Source organism: Mauremys mutica, chromosome 11, assembly GCF_020497125.1.
Source record: "Mauremys mutica isolate MM-2020 ecotype Southern chromosome 11, ASM2049712v1, whole genome shotgun sequence".
NCBI lineage: Eukaryota > Metazoa > Chordata > Testudines > Geoemydidae > Mauremys > Mauremys mutica.
In genome coordinates, this window is record NC_059082.1 from 38,517,281 (window position 1) to 38,533,371 (window position 16,091).

Below are 16,091 nucleotides of genomic sequence, written 5' to 3' on the forward strand. Positions count from 1 at the left end.
CTTAGCGGCCATTTTCCACCCCGGTGAGGGAGGATATACGCTGTTCTCTCACCCGCTGACTACTCGCTTCAGAAAGTCCTTGATCGTCTCTACCCCGAGGTGCGTCATCCGACTCCCACCTGGGACCTCAATCTGGTCCTCAACAGGCTCATGTCTCCGCCCTTTGAGCCGCTGGCCACCTGCTCCTTGCTGTACCTCTCATGGAAGACATTTTTTCTCGTGGCTATCACATCAGCCAGGCGGGTCTCTGAGCTCAAAGCGCTCATGGTGGACCCGCCGTACACCGTTTTTCATAAGGACAAGGTGCAGCTACGTCCACATCCGGCGTTTCTCCCGAAGGTAGTGTCCGCGTTCCACAATAACCAGGATATCTTCCTTCCAGTTTTCTTTCCGAAGCCTCACGCATCTCCGCGAGAGCAACGACTTCACTCCCTCGATGTTCGCAGGGCGTTGGCTTTCTATGTTGATCGGAGAAGACCGTTCTGCAAATCCCCGCAACTGTTTGTGGCAATTGCTGACCGGATGCGAGGTCTTCCTGTCTCGTCGCAGCGAATCTCCTCGTGGCTCACAGAGTGCATTCGCACCTGCTATAATTTGGCTAATGTCCCTTTGGGCCATCTCACCGCCCACTCTACCAGGGCCCAGGCGTCCTCCGCTGCCTTTCTGGCACAAGTATCTATACAAGAGATATACCGAGCGGCGACCTGGTCGTCCGTCCATACTTTCGCCTCACACTACGCCCTGGTCCAACAGTCGAGAGATGACGCAGCCTTTGGCTCTGTGGTCCTGCATACCGCCACGTCTCACTCCAACCCCACCGCCTAGGTACGGCTTGGGAATCACCTAACTGGAATGGATATGAGCAATCACTCGAAGAAGAAAAAACGGTTACTTACCTTTGTAACTGTTGTTCTTCGAGATGTGTTGCTCATATCCATTCCACACCCACCCTCCTTCCTCACTGTCGGAGTAGCCGGCAAGAAGGAACTGAGGGTCGGGTGGGTCGGCTGAGGTATATATGCGGTGCCGTTATGGCGCCACTCCAGGGGGCGCTCAGCCGACCCACTGGGGTTGCTAGGGTAAAAGTTTTCCGACGAAAGTGCATGCGGCGCGCACACACCTAACTGGAATGGATATGAGCAACACATCTCGAAGAACAACAGTTACAAAGGTAAGTAACCGTTTTTTCTGTCTGTAATACACAGATTCTCAGAGAGATTAAATCCTTATGTGTAAGACACAATTTTACAAGTGTGGCATTTATTAATGCTTTATAAGTCAGAAATTGTGGGGCCTGGGAGGAATGGGATACACAGTAACAGGACTAAAAGTAAGATGTAATTTATATTCTTGGAAAGCATTTGTTGCAGAGGATGTTAAAAAAAATACAAAGTAATAATATACAAACAGATCCTACCCTAGCCTGTCTCAGGATCTCTCAGGCGTACAATGGTTTGTATGTTGCACCTATTGACTTCCCTTCAATTTAGCAGCCCTCTTTCAAATCACCTAATCCCTAGCCTTCCTCAAAGGATTAAGATTAAAATTGTCTGCACTGTGGATTGTCCATCTTGGTAGGTTAATTTAAAATGTATCATAGTTGGGACTAAGGTTATAGGAGCGTGTAACTTCTGTTAGCATTCACTTTGGAAATTGCACCATGGGTAAATCTGCTTGCTGCTATGAAGTTTAACCATCCGAAGCCCTCTGGATAATCCAAACATTCAGCACCACTTTTTGTGAAACAGAGCCATGGGCTAGTTAAATAAAAATCCACCCTTTTAGTGGCCAGACACAAATGCATTTCAGTCTGTTTATGGCAGTTTTCATAGGAAAGAAAATATGAAAATGCTTATATTACCGTTTCCTTCCATTACTGCAGAAATCTAATGAACTACCAGCATGACATGAAGGATGGGGGGAGACCCCCTCTGGTCAAAATCAGCATTGTCAGCTAACAACTTCTCACAATCCTGTTTAACCAGAAGGTTTCCTAGAGAAGACAACTGAGGTCACATGATCCCTTGACATCTTTATCCAGCCTCTTTAGCCTATCATGTCTCTTTCTTCAAATACAGCTCAAACTTTTTATGCTACATTCATGGGTTGAAGCATCTGTTGCTTCCTTAAGTAGCTGGACCTTAATTGCCCTCTGTGTAAATATTTATGCAATATTGCTATCCAATGGGGCAGTAATAATCCTTTTGGGCATGATGGTTTGTTTTCTATGCTACTCTGAGATTTCAGTAGGCTTTCTGCAGCTCTGCTCTTTTCTAGTCAACCAACCATCCTCTCTCCTTCCCCCACCTTTCTGGAAACTTGGGCAGCCAGCAGGAATCATAATATATTTCTATATTCCTTAAAGAAGCCCATTTCTGCAGGACAGCAGGCTATCTAGTTCAGAATTTGTACTATGCTGAGAGCAGGGCAGAATGGATACAGTGCCTTCTACTCTATGTAAGTGTTGAGGAGTTCTGAGACAAGGCTAGAAGGGAGCAAAAAAAGGAGGATGAATTGTATCTATACCCCAGGAGAACGTGGTCCCAGTAGAGATGGATGGAGCAGTGTAATGGGGCTCTGAAACCATGAAAAGACCCCTCCCTTCTTTTTTTTGGTGCTACTTTATCATATATAGAGAAGAACCTTTTCTGCATGTGGTTTACATTAGAAATTCAAGTCCCAGCCCGCCCTCACTGGCAGCTGGATAAGGAGTGAAGAGCAGCACAGGACAGGAAAAGCTGAGAGGCGAGGAGCCTGGCAGTTCACCGGCTGCTGGTCCTTCTCTGCGGTGCCTCCACCACTTGAACCCTGACGCCCTGTTCACCCCCCCCCCCCCCACAGTAAGGGGTCAGGCAGCTCCTCGCGCTGAATGCCCCCTACACACACAGGTGGGCACGGGCACCCCACTGGTGGCCCGCCCTCAACAGTCCCTGGCTGCGTTAGGTGCTCCTCAAGCAGCAGCCAGGAGCCAACCTGTAGCGCCCCCGTGTGCGAACTACCCGGCCCCTCCTCACTTCCACCACGTGCAGCCCCGAGGCGGGGGGGGGGGCAGCGCCACCTGCTGCCTCGTCGGAGGAACGCACATGTCGCAGCCCGGGACAGGCATGGGAGACGCACCAGCGACAGCAGCACCAGGAAGATGGTCTGGAACTCTTCCCTCCCCCTCCCCCTCCCCCACTTCCAGAAGGGGTGATGAGGACGTTGCCTCTCTATTTCCGGGTGAAAGAGGTTGGTCATCTGGGATTGGCTTGTTTGTCCCACAGCAGCCAATAGACATTGGTTTGAGGGGCGGGGGCGGGACTCCGCCATGCATTGAATGGGCCGCCTCGCTTTCGGTTCCGTACGTCAAGGACGATCAGGTGAGACGGCGGCTGGTTAATTATTCATGACCCGTGAGTATGCAAATGAGGGGGTGGGGCTCCGCCAGCGACCACCATGGCGACGGGGGATGGCGGCGGTGGCGCGAGCCGGGCTCCCGGGACCCAGCCCGGAGCCAGCGCCGGGATGGTGAGGAGCCGCGGCCCTGGGCGGGGCGGGTCTGAGGGAAGTGTCCGCCCGGCGGGCTCCCCTGCCACCGCCCTTACCGACCCCACGGGGCGGGGGCTCCGCTTTCCTCCCCCCGCTGACCCGAGGCGCCGCGGCTGCGAGCAGAGCCGGGCCCGCGCACAGGCAGCCGCGTGGGTCCCTTGTGGGCGTCACGGGCTCGCGTCTCCCCTTGGGAGCGGGGTCCGTCCGGCTCGGCCAGCGCGTCTGATCCCGCCGAGTCCCCGCGTCGGGGTGTCTGCTCGCCCCGGGCTATTCGGCTTCTCCCGATCGAACGTGGCTGCTGGGGCGCTAATGGAGAGACTGGCTCTTTGCAGGGCCTTATTGGTGCTGTCGCTGGTGCCATCAACTCAGCGGGGTCTGGCTCTGCCTAGGCCTACAGAGATTAGACTTTTGCCCGTAAACGTCAAATTCAGTTACAAATACTTCAGTCAATAATAACAAAACTTACCCATAGGCAAAGTAGGGAAAACACTGCTCGAGAACACGAGCTTGGTTTAAGAATATTTGCGTTGTATGTTTTTTGTTATAAAGCTTTAATTTTTTAATCTCTTTCTCTACTGTCAATTGTGTGACCTCCCCCCCAGTGATTTCCAACAATGGTGAAAATTTAAACAGATGGAAAATTGGGGGAGGGGAATGCTTTAAAATAACTCAATATTATCCATCAAAATTTATTTTAAAAAATCAGTTTCTCCCAAGCCTGTTCACATACATAAAGATATTCACGTGTGTGTTTGAGGAGCTAGCATCAAAAACCATGGTTACATCAAGAATTAGGGTTGTCTCCCTGCCACAACTCATAGTTACTGTATGTTTTTATTCATTAGTCCAGCGGTTCTCAACTTGGGGTCTGTGGCTCCCTGGGGATCTGTGAGCCCTTTCAAGGGGCTGTGGGGCCCCAGGCTGAAGCTCTGATCCCTGGTGCCCCTTGCAGGGCTGAAGCTGGGAGGCATGGGGCTGAAGCCCCGATTACCGGTGACCCCTGTGGGCTGAAGCCCTGATTCACAGCATCCCCTGCAGGCTGAAGCTGGGAGGTGTGGAACTAATGCCTCAATTCCTGGTGCCCCCCTGTGAGGCTGAAGCCCCGATTCCTGGTGCCCCCACGGGGCTGAATCTGGGAGGTGTAGAGCTGAAGCCCCAATTCCCAGCACCCCTCATGGGGCTGAAGCAAGGAGGTGCGGGGCTGAATCCCAGAGCCCCGAGCCCTGGTGCTCCCTGTGGGGCAAAAGCCCAGAGCCCATGGGCAGAGTTGGGGACATGGAGGGCATTTCCCCCCAAAAAGATCTACAGCGCATGAGCATGGCAGTCCTGGAAGCAGCTCCACACCTCCCCACTATCTCCTCTCTTGGTCAAGTAGGAGGTGGGAAGCCGGAGCCAGGCAGTGCGGGGCAGCTGCTTCTCTAGATGATGCCATGGAGCAGGCAGTGGCAGCATTCCCTGCTCTCCTGCTGGTGCCCTGGTTTGAAGCTGCTTCTCAGCTCCCAGCCCCCTTTACTCCCACGGAGGCAACCAGTAAGAGACCCGACTCTGTGGCTGGCAGACCCCTCCGGGAACAGGGACCACCAGGGAGTCCTCCCAGTATGTAGCCCCTAATACTCCTCTCCATACACCCTGACCTACACATTCCCTGCACCATGAACTATCCCCTGCCCGCACGCAGCCCCTAGCCACCCCCCTCCCTGCACCTTGTGCTACCCCCATGGCCGCACACAGCCCCTAGCCACCCGCCTCCCTGCAGTCTGAGCGACCCTCCTGCCCGCACACAGCCCCTAGCCACCCGCCTCCCTGCACTCTGAGCGACCCTCCTGCCCGCACACAGCCCCTAGCCACCCACCTCCCTGCACCCTGAGCGACCCTCCTGCCCGCACACAGCCCCTAGCCACCTGCCTTCCTGCACCCACAGCCACCCTCTGTGTTCACACAGCCCCAGCTACCCCCTCCCTGCACCTTGAGCTACCCCTTATCTGCACACAGCCCCTAGCTGTGGGATAGCTCAGTGGTTTGAGCATTGGCCTGCTAAACCCAGGGTTGTGAGCTCAATCCTTGAGGGGGCCATTTAGGGATCTGGGGCAAAAATCTGTCTGGGCATTGGTCCTCCCTGCACCTTAATCTGTTTTCAAACTTTTTGAGCTAAGCCCTCCACTTTTTAGTTGTAATTTTTGGGTTGTGTGCTTCCCCCGTCCCCAAACCTAGACAGGCTGGGTGGCCTGCTGAGGTGAGTCAGGGGGTGGAGGTGGTGCTACCTCCCTGGACCCCACCATGTGGTGGTGGCTTGATCCTTTCTGGCCCCTGCTAACCCGTAATATAAGTCAAACTACACCTATGCCCAAGGCCCCTGCCCTGAGGCCCCTCTGCCTGCACTGGGCCCTGGAGTTTCTGTCGAGGGGGACCTCAAAGAGAAAAAGGTTGAGAACCCCTGCATTAGTCAATTCATAAGAATGGCCCTACTGGGTCCTTTAATATGCTATTTTGCAAAGTTTTCTTTTTGTTGTGAACTCTTACGATTTTTGTCAAAATCTCACAATATTTGGCGTTTTTCCTTAAGGCCCTGGTCTTGGACTTATATGATTACATGAGAATCTTACTTTTGCTTTTTAAATGATCTACAAGCTTAGCTTTCTTATCAGGGTGGGGATAAGCTTGAAAAGACTAAAAAAACCCAAACCCCAAATTGGCTTTAAAAATCATTAGATTTAAAAAATCTCATGATTTTGGAATGGTTGGGTTGGCTACAGTGCAATTGTGAAATCCCTTTTTCTATATTTTTTGTTGAAGACAGATTTACAAGGAAGCTTATTATCACAGCCATACGAGTTGTCTTTAATTTAACATCTCCAGTTCCCTCCCAAAAATCTCATGTATCGATGGACCATCTTTCTCTCTGTTCCTACACTTCTCCCATCTTTCCAGTTTCACAGCAGGCATAGGGCCTGGAAGAGAGTAAGGTTTCCCCCTTTCAGCTCTCTTGAATTGCTGTGGCGAGAGGTTGCTGTTGTCGTTGAGTATGTTGTTATAGCTATGGGTTCCCTAGAAATACTGAAAGTAACTGCAGACACCTTGAACAGCATCTGTCTGTCCTTGTATCTAGTGATGCTGGCTGACCTGCTCTGCCCTTGCTTGTTTTCTCTCCGGCAGGCCCAGATGGAGAACAAGAGGACAAACAGGGAGAGTGATGCAGTGGAAAAAAGGGGCCCATACATCATGACCAAAGCTTCCTCCATTCATGCCAAACTGCGTAAGTAATGGCCTGGGCTGCCACAGAGTCCCCATCTCCCTAGCAAGTTCCCATCTGAGGGTCAGGGGAGGGTAATGGAGCATTTCACCTCCAGGTTAATGGTTCAGCTCAGGCCAGGTCAGTAGTGACTGTAACTTGTACCGTCTGTGTGAAATGAGTTGAACTGAAAATTAAGCCAGGTTTAGTAAACATTTTGTGGTTTTCTATCACTGCAGTTGCTATGGTTATTGACAGTTTCAGCAGAGAGGCCAGGGACTGAATGGGTCATGGAGCCTGCCTCCCTTTAAGGTGGTTGTGCTAGGGATGGGTGACAGTCCATTGGTGGACTGCATGGCAGAAGCTAGCACTGCCTGTCCCATGCCTGTTTTGTGAATAAAGCCTTCTCTCTCCAGGCCTCTCAGTCTGGTTCTGTCCCAGTCCCAAACTCAAAATATGGCTCACAAGAGAAGCAAATGAGTAGCCCACTGCAGAGACTGATGGGTCCCTCACATTGTAAACCTTGCACTGAGGGAGTTCAAGTTATGCATTGCACTGCTTGGTAATAATTTTTTCCATCTAAGGAATGTTCTCCTTAAATCAGAAGTTAAAGCCTAGATCTTTCCCTTTAATTAGAATAACTGGTCAACTAGATCTTCTGTTTAGTGCCAGAAGTTTTGGTCAAATTAAACCATTTGTATTAAAACAAAGAGAACTTCTATCTTTTATCATGATCAACTTGGATTGCTCTAGGCAGGTAGTATTGCATAATTCTGTCATGACTGCCTATAGAATATTGCCATTGGATTACTAAGGAAGGGATCATAATTTGAATGGGACAGAATAACTCAAGACTTCCACATAAGCTAAAATCAAAGCTGACTGCCCTTAATATAGGGGAAGCATTTTGAAACTCTTATGGTGATTGCCTAGGCCCCATTACTGAGTTTGTCCATAAGGCTTTCAAATCTCGGGGCTTTGAACCCAATTGCTATCTAAAAATTCAGAAACATCTGTGGCCAAAAGTGCCTTTCGTGTCCATCTGGCTAAGTGACTGCCACCATTTTTCTGATGTGGATCTTGCTAGGGTTGTCCTTTGTATCTTCCAAGCTAGGTAACTGCCATGTGCACCGAGGAGTTGTAGATGGTGGAGAATGTAAATGCCGGATTGCTGGGCAGCTTGAGTTGCAGGGAGCTCATTGCACTAATTCTCTAGACTCTTCTCCTTGCTTGCTTTTTTGGCTGCAGTTCAAGGTATTGTCTTTGATTGCCAAAACCTTACACAGGTTGGGTCCTGGCTAGCTGAGCCTGTCTACTGCCCAGGCAACAGAAGTCAGCTGAGGTGCTTTTGCTGACATCCCTAGATTTGAACATGTGGGGACTGGAGATGGGCAATGCTTGGTGGAGGGCTCTTGACTCTGGATCTTGCTTCACTACCACTCACCCACCCCCGTCTGATGTTTTCTCAGGCCTTCTATTAAGCCCTGAAGGCAAATCTGTTTCCACAGGCTTTTGTAGAGGTGGGGGATCTTTTTGAGGGAAACATGTAGATTAATGGCAGTTGATGTGTCTAATGTTGGCATTAGTCAGCAAGTCATGTTTAATATTGTTCGGCACTGAAGCATATGTGACTGGCAGGGGCAAGGGGGCTTTTAAATTAAACAAATGGAAGACACCGCAGTGTGCGTCTGACCACATGGATAACAAAATCAACTGCCTCTTTCAATCAAAGTGATAGGAATTGACATGTTGGAATTGAGTTTCTGTACCATATACTGCATGTGAAAGGCATTTAAAGCAGCTGCGCTCTAGTTAGCGATGACTTATGACAACTTGCCCCAGGAGAATGGGTCAGTTGGGTTCAGGGTTGTAAGCATCCTTGTTTGGGTTTCAGAGAAGCATCGAGAAATGGCGAAGGCGGTGCTGCGGAGGAAAGGCATCCTGGGGGCAACCGTTCAACAGCAACCAAAGCCAGCAGCAAAGAGGTTTGAGCCCATTTCTTTTCACTGTTGACAAGCTGTATTTTCAAACATGTATTTGAGAGACTGGGTAGCTCAGAGGATTAGGAGCAGGATATGGGGCCTTTGACCTCTAGGTCACTTGTTCTAATTCAGCTCAGGTGTGTAGTGTGTAGTCAGCAGTATATGTGAAATGAGTTAGTGTCTCTGGTCAGTTCCCAGTGTGTGAGTTCACATCACAAACCAGTGATCACCGTTCACACTAATTGTGTGCTGCCCCATCCCTTCCTCTCCCCACCCCTTTGTTGACAGCCTCAGCTAAGAGGCAAATGACTGCCTGAACTGTCGTCTTGCTCCTAGAGGTGGTCCCTCCTGGTCAGGCATGAGGCTCATTGGCAAGGGGCAGCATAAGGAAGCTTGTGATGCTGCTGCCTATGGTGTAACTCAGGGGTAGGCAACCTATGTCCCGGGCGCCGAACGTGGCACACAAGCTGATTTTCAGTGGCACTCACACTGCCTGGGCCCTGGCCACCAGTCCAGGGGGCTCTGCATTTTAATTTAATTCTAAATGAAGTTTCTTAAACATTTTAAAAACCTTATTCACTTTACATACAACAATAGTTTAGTTATATATTATAGACTTATAGAAAGAGACCTTCTAAAAACATTAAAATGTATTACTGGCATGCGAAACCTTAAATTAGAGTGAATACCTGAAGACTCGGCACAGCACTTCTGAAAGGTTGCTGACCCCTGGTGTAGCTGTTCTGTGGTAAAACAGAGGACATCACCCTCTAGAACAACTCAACTGCTGGGTTGCAACCCTCATGGGATCACAAAAATCAGAGGGATCACAAAGTATTGAAAACTTGATTACAATCTTAGGCAAAGAAAATGTCACTTCCCCCACTCCCTGCACACCCTTATTCTTTCTGTTAGCCTCTTAAAAAACAACACACAAATTATATAGGCTTATAATGTTAGCATTGATACATGTATTTTAAAAGGAAGAGTGAAAAAGCAGGCCATGAAAATTATTGACTTTGAATGAGGAGTTGCCAACAGTTGGGAAATGCTGCCATAGAGCTGTCAATCCAGCACATTCACAAACATTAAATCCTTTTAACAAGATACGTATTTCTCCTCTCGGTCTCGGTGATAGTCTGGCTTTGAGGAATTAATCAGCTAAATTTATTGCAGCACCTGAAGTTGGAGAGGGAGTTAATTTCTAGCTGCTGTGGCCCATAGTGGCTGTGAGAGTCTTTCTTCTTGAGATTAGCAATACTTAGGCCAGGGTTAGTCAATTATTTTTTGTCAAGGGCCAAATTTCTTGGTCAAGGTCTAGACTCCAGAGAAAATAATAATGATAATAAGTAAATAAAAATATTTCGGGGTCTGTTCAAAAGCATCTAGTGGTCCAGATTTGGCCTGTGATCCACCTATTGACTACCCCTGACCTAGGCAGTAAAGTGAGAGAGGACATCTCTAGTGTCCACTCTAGTGTATCTCCTGTCCCGTGTTCTTAGCCTGGCAGACATTCAGATCTGTGATCACACTTCCCCATCTAGATGTCTGTTGCAGGCTCATTTGTGCACCTCTCTCCAGGTCAGTGAAGTTTAACAAGGGCTATGCTGCGCTCAGCCAGACAGCGGATGAGAACCTGGTGTCCCTTGATTCAGACAGGTGAGAGCTTTGTGTGTGTCAGTGGCTTGGTGCTTTGAGGTAGGTGTACTTTGGTACTGAGTGATGCCCGCTTGGTGGATCTGAGCCCCTGCATAGCAACACTTTGTTCAAGACACAAGTTACTAACTGACTAAGCTATGCCAGCCTCTATTTATATGGAGATTCCTTTTTGAAGGGAGAGACGTCCACTTATATTAAGGGAGCTGACCTGGGGCTGTAAAGTAAAGGGAAGTGGCTGACTTCCCACCTTTGTGACTGATCTGCTTGCCGCCAGCAGTACAGCCCCGAGGGAGTTGGACATGTTAACAACCTGAGTTGCAAATTATATTCCTATCTTTGTGGGACTGATGCCTTGCTGACCCGTAATCTAGGCTCATGTGGGCACCTGTTGGAGAGGGCGATGCAGGACCCTCTTTATATTTGCACTGCTAATGAGTGTTTCAGCAGGACTATGCCGACACTGAGGTCCCTGCTGAAACGCTCATTTGCAGTGCAAATGTAAAGAGCCATTCTCCACTCCTTCACTTCAAAGATACCCTTATCTGCTTGCTGGGCAGGGGAGGAGGTCATATGCTCTACCAGACTCCATGCACAGCCCACTGACTGAGAGCTGATGCAGCAGTTGATGCGCTTCACACATTCTCTTGCTTACCTGACTGTTGCATTCTTCTCTTAGTGATGGGGAGCTGGAGTCAAGATGTTCCTCCGGTTACTCCTCTGCAGAGGCAAGTCCAGAATGTTTTGTTTTATTGTATCTCACACCCCTGTATATTTCACATGGATCCATTCTCATTCTGCCCCCACCCAACGATCCCCTTTGTCCAGTTGCCATGTACTTGATGGCAAAGAGTTCAGTATGTGGAGTGTAATTTACTTTACTCCTTAAAGCTGTTCGTGGACTTCACTGAGCTTGGACAGTTAACTAGACTGGCCAGTTTCAAATTTTCCATTCTCCTGCCATAGCATAATGCTGTTCTGGTGTCCAAAGCTGCAAGGGGATGCTTAATTCTCCACCCCCAACCCCAAAACAAATCAACCACAGTTTTATTTGATACTGCTAAAAATTCCTATCCATTTCCTATTCGGATATGTAAAGCCTGTCTCGTTCCAGACCCTGAAGCAGTTTGTCCCAGGCTTAACTTTGTAAAGGACTTTGAGTGGCAACCCTAACACTGATCTGTGTCGTGTTCATCAGTGTCTGCAGTCCAAGAATTAAAGCTCTTTCCTCCAGTGTGCACCTTCTCTGCTCAGCTGGTGTTGCTTCCTCTGTGGAAAGCTGCTGGCTGAGAGCTGGGGATCAGGGGCAATGCAGGAAACTTGGGACTCTTCGAGTTTAAATCAGTATTTTTTTTTTATTTTTTTTTGCTAAGACTTGATCTTAGTTTTAAAAGTTCCTTTCAGTTTAGATCAACCCTCTCAGCCCTCTAACCAGACCACCTTGATTGCTTGGTTCCTGAGGGGGTGTGCGTGTAATAAAAATGCAAGTGAAATTAACTTGCAAACGACAACCCCAACCAGGAGAGGGTATGATAGACATCACATAGTACAGGGAACATCTTTTCATTGGAGGTGGAGCAGTGGAGGGCTTCAGTGTTCCCAACTGACTGACATTCTTCAGGAGTTCTTATCTCTTCTGTCGCCCACTCAGCAGGTGAACCAGGATCTAAGCCGTCAGCTTCTGCAGGACGGGTACCACCTAGATGAGATCCCGGACGATGAGGACCTAGATCTCATTCCCCCAAAACCTGTTGCCTCGTCACCTTGTCCCTGTTGCTTCGGGGAGTCTCTCTCCTGCACAATCCAGTAGGCACTGCTCAACCGGGGCTGCACACTACAAGCCAAGGGCCAGCACTTTCTACCATGTTTCTTAGTACATTAGTATGCCTGATAGAGGCAACTACATTCAGCATTGAACACTGGCAGAAACTGAAATGGGCTCAGTGACTGAAGAACTGGATGCTGCCACTGCTGCAGTTATTGGCATCTGCTCAAGTTGAGCAGCAACAGTTGATTATCCCAAAGCTACTTTTTGTTACATATAGTGATATAATATATAGCTATTATGTGTAGCTGTTCAGGTTCCCTGAACGTGGAAAGTGTTGGAGCGTGGAAAGATGCTTCATGCTGGCTGGGGGAGGAGGGAGAAGAGAGAACATGTGCGTACTCTCACTCTTAAAGGAGAACTCCAAAGCTGTTTGTAAAGGGGAACAGCAAAGGTCCTAAATCAGTAACCTAACAAGCTGGAGAAATGCAAATGAAGGCACTTGAGTCTGCAAACAGTCATTCCTTTTCCTCATCTGCCAAGGCTGGGGTTCGGGATCTGGTGCTGCCTTGGGTGGTTGCCATGTCCTTACAGACTCTGAACTCAGGATCTAGCAGGTAAGCAGAGAAGGAAGGAACTTCTATTTCCCCAATGTTAAAACAAGCTACTTGAAAGGCTCTTGAATACTGTGATCCAGTTTGCTCACACGTTTTGTTAATCCTGTGGGATTTCAAATGATTTGCTTTCATTCTTTGGGGTTCATCTCATTAACTGGTTGTTTTTATTCAGTGACTAAAGCATTAACTGTCCTTTATTTTTAAAAAAAACCCACCACAACAAAACCTTTGTCATGGGGCTTTCAAGGTGGTTAGAGCTGCTGTGAGATCCTGGATGGTACCATTACTGCCGCAGCACTACAGTTTCTGAGTGTATCTCGTAAGCAACTTCAGGCCCTGGCCTTTAATCCCCACTTCTGTAGAGGTGACCTAACAAACTGTCTGCATTTATTTATTTATTTTCTTTGGTGTATTCATGAGTCCTGGCTTGAAGACTGCAGGGCCCCTCTGGGACAGAGAGGTTGAGGTAGGCCAGCTGAGATGGAATTCCTCTGGGAAACAGCAGAGGTGAATGGAGGAGGAGGGCTGCCTGATAAAAGTGTCTAGTTAGATTAATGGATGTAATGGCATCTATAATTGCTCTGGGTTTGCTTTGAACTAAATCTATACATAGTGATCAAAACCAAAGCTTGCTGTTCCTTTTGAGTACCAGGGCAGGCACCGTGAAGTGACTGGGTGAGGTGATGTGGGTCAAGGCAGGTGTAGGCAGGGTCTTGAGCTGCTTTATTTGAGAGGCTGTCTGCTAAAGATTGCCATGTTGCCTACTGAGCACTCTACAATACATGCATCTGATGTGATTAATCAGGTGACTGGCTACTAGTTGTCTGACTGGACCAGTGGCACACCATATTATATAGAAACCCCGCTAACATCTCTTGTAGGACATGTCAGTTTCTGTTTATTAGTGGGTTTTAGGGGCTTCTGACTAGGTCATAGTAGTTTTACTCTGGGTTTACTCTGCCATAGAAGGTCTGAACTTAGGAGTGAGAAGTTTTAGTGTGAACTTGACTGATAACTTTTAAGTTACAAAAATACAAGATCAGGACAGAGTCTTGTGCTGCTCTTACTCATGCTGTCGACTATGAATCTCTGCATCATGGCATACAGTCAGGATTGCTTCCCTTCACGTTTTGTGGGGGGTTTTTATTTGTTTTTTGGTGAGCCAATCCCAAATATGGTGGTCTGTTGAAACAGTTCTGAAATATATCCATTGTGCTGGTGTGATCTCCTAGAGCATTATGATACAATGAACTGACTTCCTCTAAAAGGACAAAATTCATAAAGATAGATTTGGTCCTTACCCTAAAAATGAAGGAAGTTTAATTCTTTAAAAAAAAAACAATCTGCATCAAAATAGCTTGAGGATTCTGAGCCTCCTCCCACAATGCTCAGCATTAGTTTCAATTCCATTGTTAATTCTTTGCCCTCCAGAACAGGAATAGCAGCCAAAACTGTGACTTCCCTGCCATTGGCTTACTGTGCACACGAACAGTAATTCTTAGTAGTAGATTTTTTTTATGTAGAGATTATGATGCTATGGGAGCACTTGAAGGGCTGTTTGGTTGATATTTAAATGTTATTTATTTTTTTCTGCTAGTCAGACGTTCACTGATTGGCAGTGAGGCTTTGAGCTCTGGAGTGTAGTCTCTGTACCACCGCTGTCCTAGCCCTGTCCTTTACACTGTCTCTTCATTAGTATTCAGCTGTGTGCAGTGATTGAGCATTCTTGTCCAGAATGTGGTGTCATGGCCAGAGGAGGGAGCAATTTCCAAGTTACTGTTGCCTTTTGATCATTATGTAGATCTTGGGGACTGAGCATAGTCTGACACTAATGCTGCAGCCTAGAGGGGATGCTGGCTTGGGTGCCAAAATGACTCCTGGATGTTATAGGGGCCTCAAGGACAGGATGTCTGCAGGGCCGGCTCTAGACCCCAGCGTGCCAAGCGCGCGCTTGGGGCGGCGTGCCGCTGGGAGGGCGGCAGGCGGCTCCGGTGGACCTCCCGCAGGCATGCCTGCGGAGGGTCCACTGGTCCCGCGGCTCGGGTGGACCTCCCGCAGGCATGCCTGCGGATGCTCCACTGGAGCCGCGGGACTGGCGACCGCCAGAGCGCCCCCCCGTGGCGTGCCGCCCTGCTTGGGGCGGCGCAATTGCTAGAGCCTCCCCTGGATGTCTTGATGCTAAAATCTGGGATGGCACACGTCACCAACTGTTGTTGAGACTCCTCTCTCTGCTGGCTGAAGCTGATTACATTTATATATGAAGTGTGTTGAGTTCCCTCCCCTTGTGACCTTTTTTCAGCTGGATGGTCCCAGACCAGTGCACTTGAGCCCATTCTGTTGACATCTCCTCCTTGAGGAGAGGGTTGTTCTGTAAGTACCTGTATGGGCTGGGCCTAGAAGTTGGCTGACTCTGGCTGCTTTCAGTGGCACTTTCCTGATTCCAGCAGTTGAATAAATGAGCTTGGATTTCACGGCACCTCTAAAGCTGTGGGCCACACCAAGTGTGCTGCCTTACTTAGGGCTAAATGTTGCATCCATGTCTGGTGGACAGCAGTGAAAAGGATATGGCGGGTTTATTTCCCCATCAGCACAGGTGCACTCATATTAGTAGTGGCCTGAAAGGTTTGGCTGCTTGGTTCTGTGCTTAACTTCCTGCTTGCCTTTCACTTGTTAAAACAGGGAGTTGGAATATGATGCTGTGCCCTTTCCTGCTAAATCTCAGGGCCTTTGTTACAGATCCTGTTACTGTGGAAAATACTCCCCCAGTCAATTGCAGGGAGCTGTTTTAGCTAAAAGTTAATCTCTGTTCTAGCCTAACATTCTTTAATGGTGCTTGTTCAACTACCAAGACAATACAAGAGACTTGTGGCTATGTAGTTTTTAAGTCCAGAACCTCTAGGTTAAGTAGTGAGCATTATGTGTGTGGGTTTAGGGCAAGGACAGAAGACAGGGGGGGGAATCTCTCTGACATGAAGTTAAAAAGCTGCCTTAAATCAGTCCCGCTGTGATATGCGGAGGACAACCAGCGTCTAAAGAAATCTAACGTCTTAAGTATTGCTACAGAGAACTATGACAAAGTTTTATATATTCCTGGTCAAGGGAAGTGTTTGTTTATAATAAACTTGATATTGTGTTACACAAGCAGTGTGTTTTGCTGTAGTTGGGAGCAATTGCCCACACTTCTTGGTGCAACTGAAAGAGTTGCTGGTTGACTTTTAATAGAGAACTGGCAGAATTCAGCCAGGCTTAGGTCTCCTCATGGTCTCAAGTTGCAGTTCAGGAGGTTTAGGTTGGATATTAGGAAAAACTTTTTC

General features: G+C 48.4%; 1 protein-coding gene across 2 annotated transcripts; it reads left to right on the plus strand.

Annotated features, from left to right (window-relative positions):
• Positions 1–3,417: 3,417 nt before the first annotated feature.
• Positions 3,418–12,978, plus strand: FAM219B (family with sequence similarity 219 member B). Of its 2 annotated transcripts, none has more exons than XM_044979230.1 (6): positions 3,418–3,507; positions 6,682–6,781; positions 8,652–8,742; positions 10,321–10,398; positions 11,075–11,123; positions 12,047–12,978. In XM_044979230.1, the coding sequence occupies exons 1-6, from the start codon at positions 3,436–3,438 to the stop codon at positions 12,203–12,205; spliced, it is 549 nt and encodes a 182-aa protein (XP_044835165.1). In that variant the 5' UTR covers positions 3,418–3,435; the 3' UTR covers positions 12,206–12,978. The 2 variants fall into 2 exon arrangements, with proteins under 2 accessions (XP_044835165.1, XP_044835166.1); XM_044979231.1 differs by having other exon boundaries at positions 12,050–12,978.
• The last annotated feature ends 3,113 nt before the right edge of the window (positions 12,979–16,091 follow it).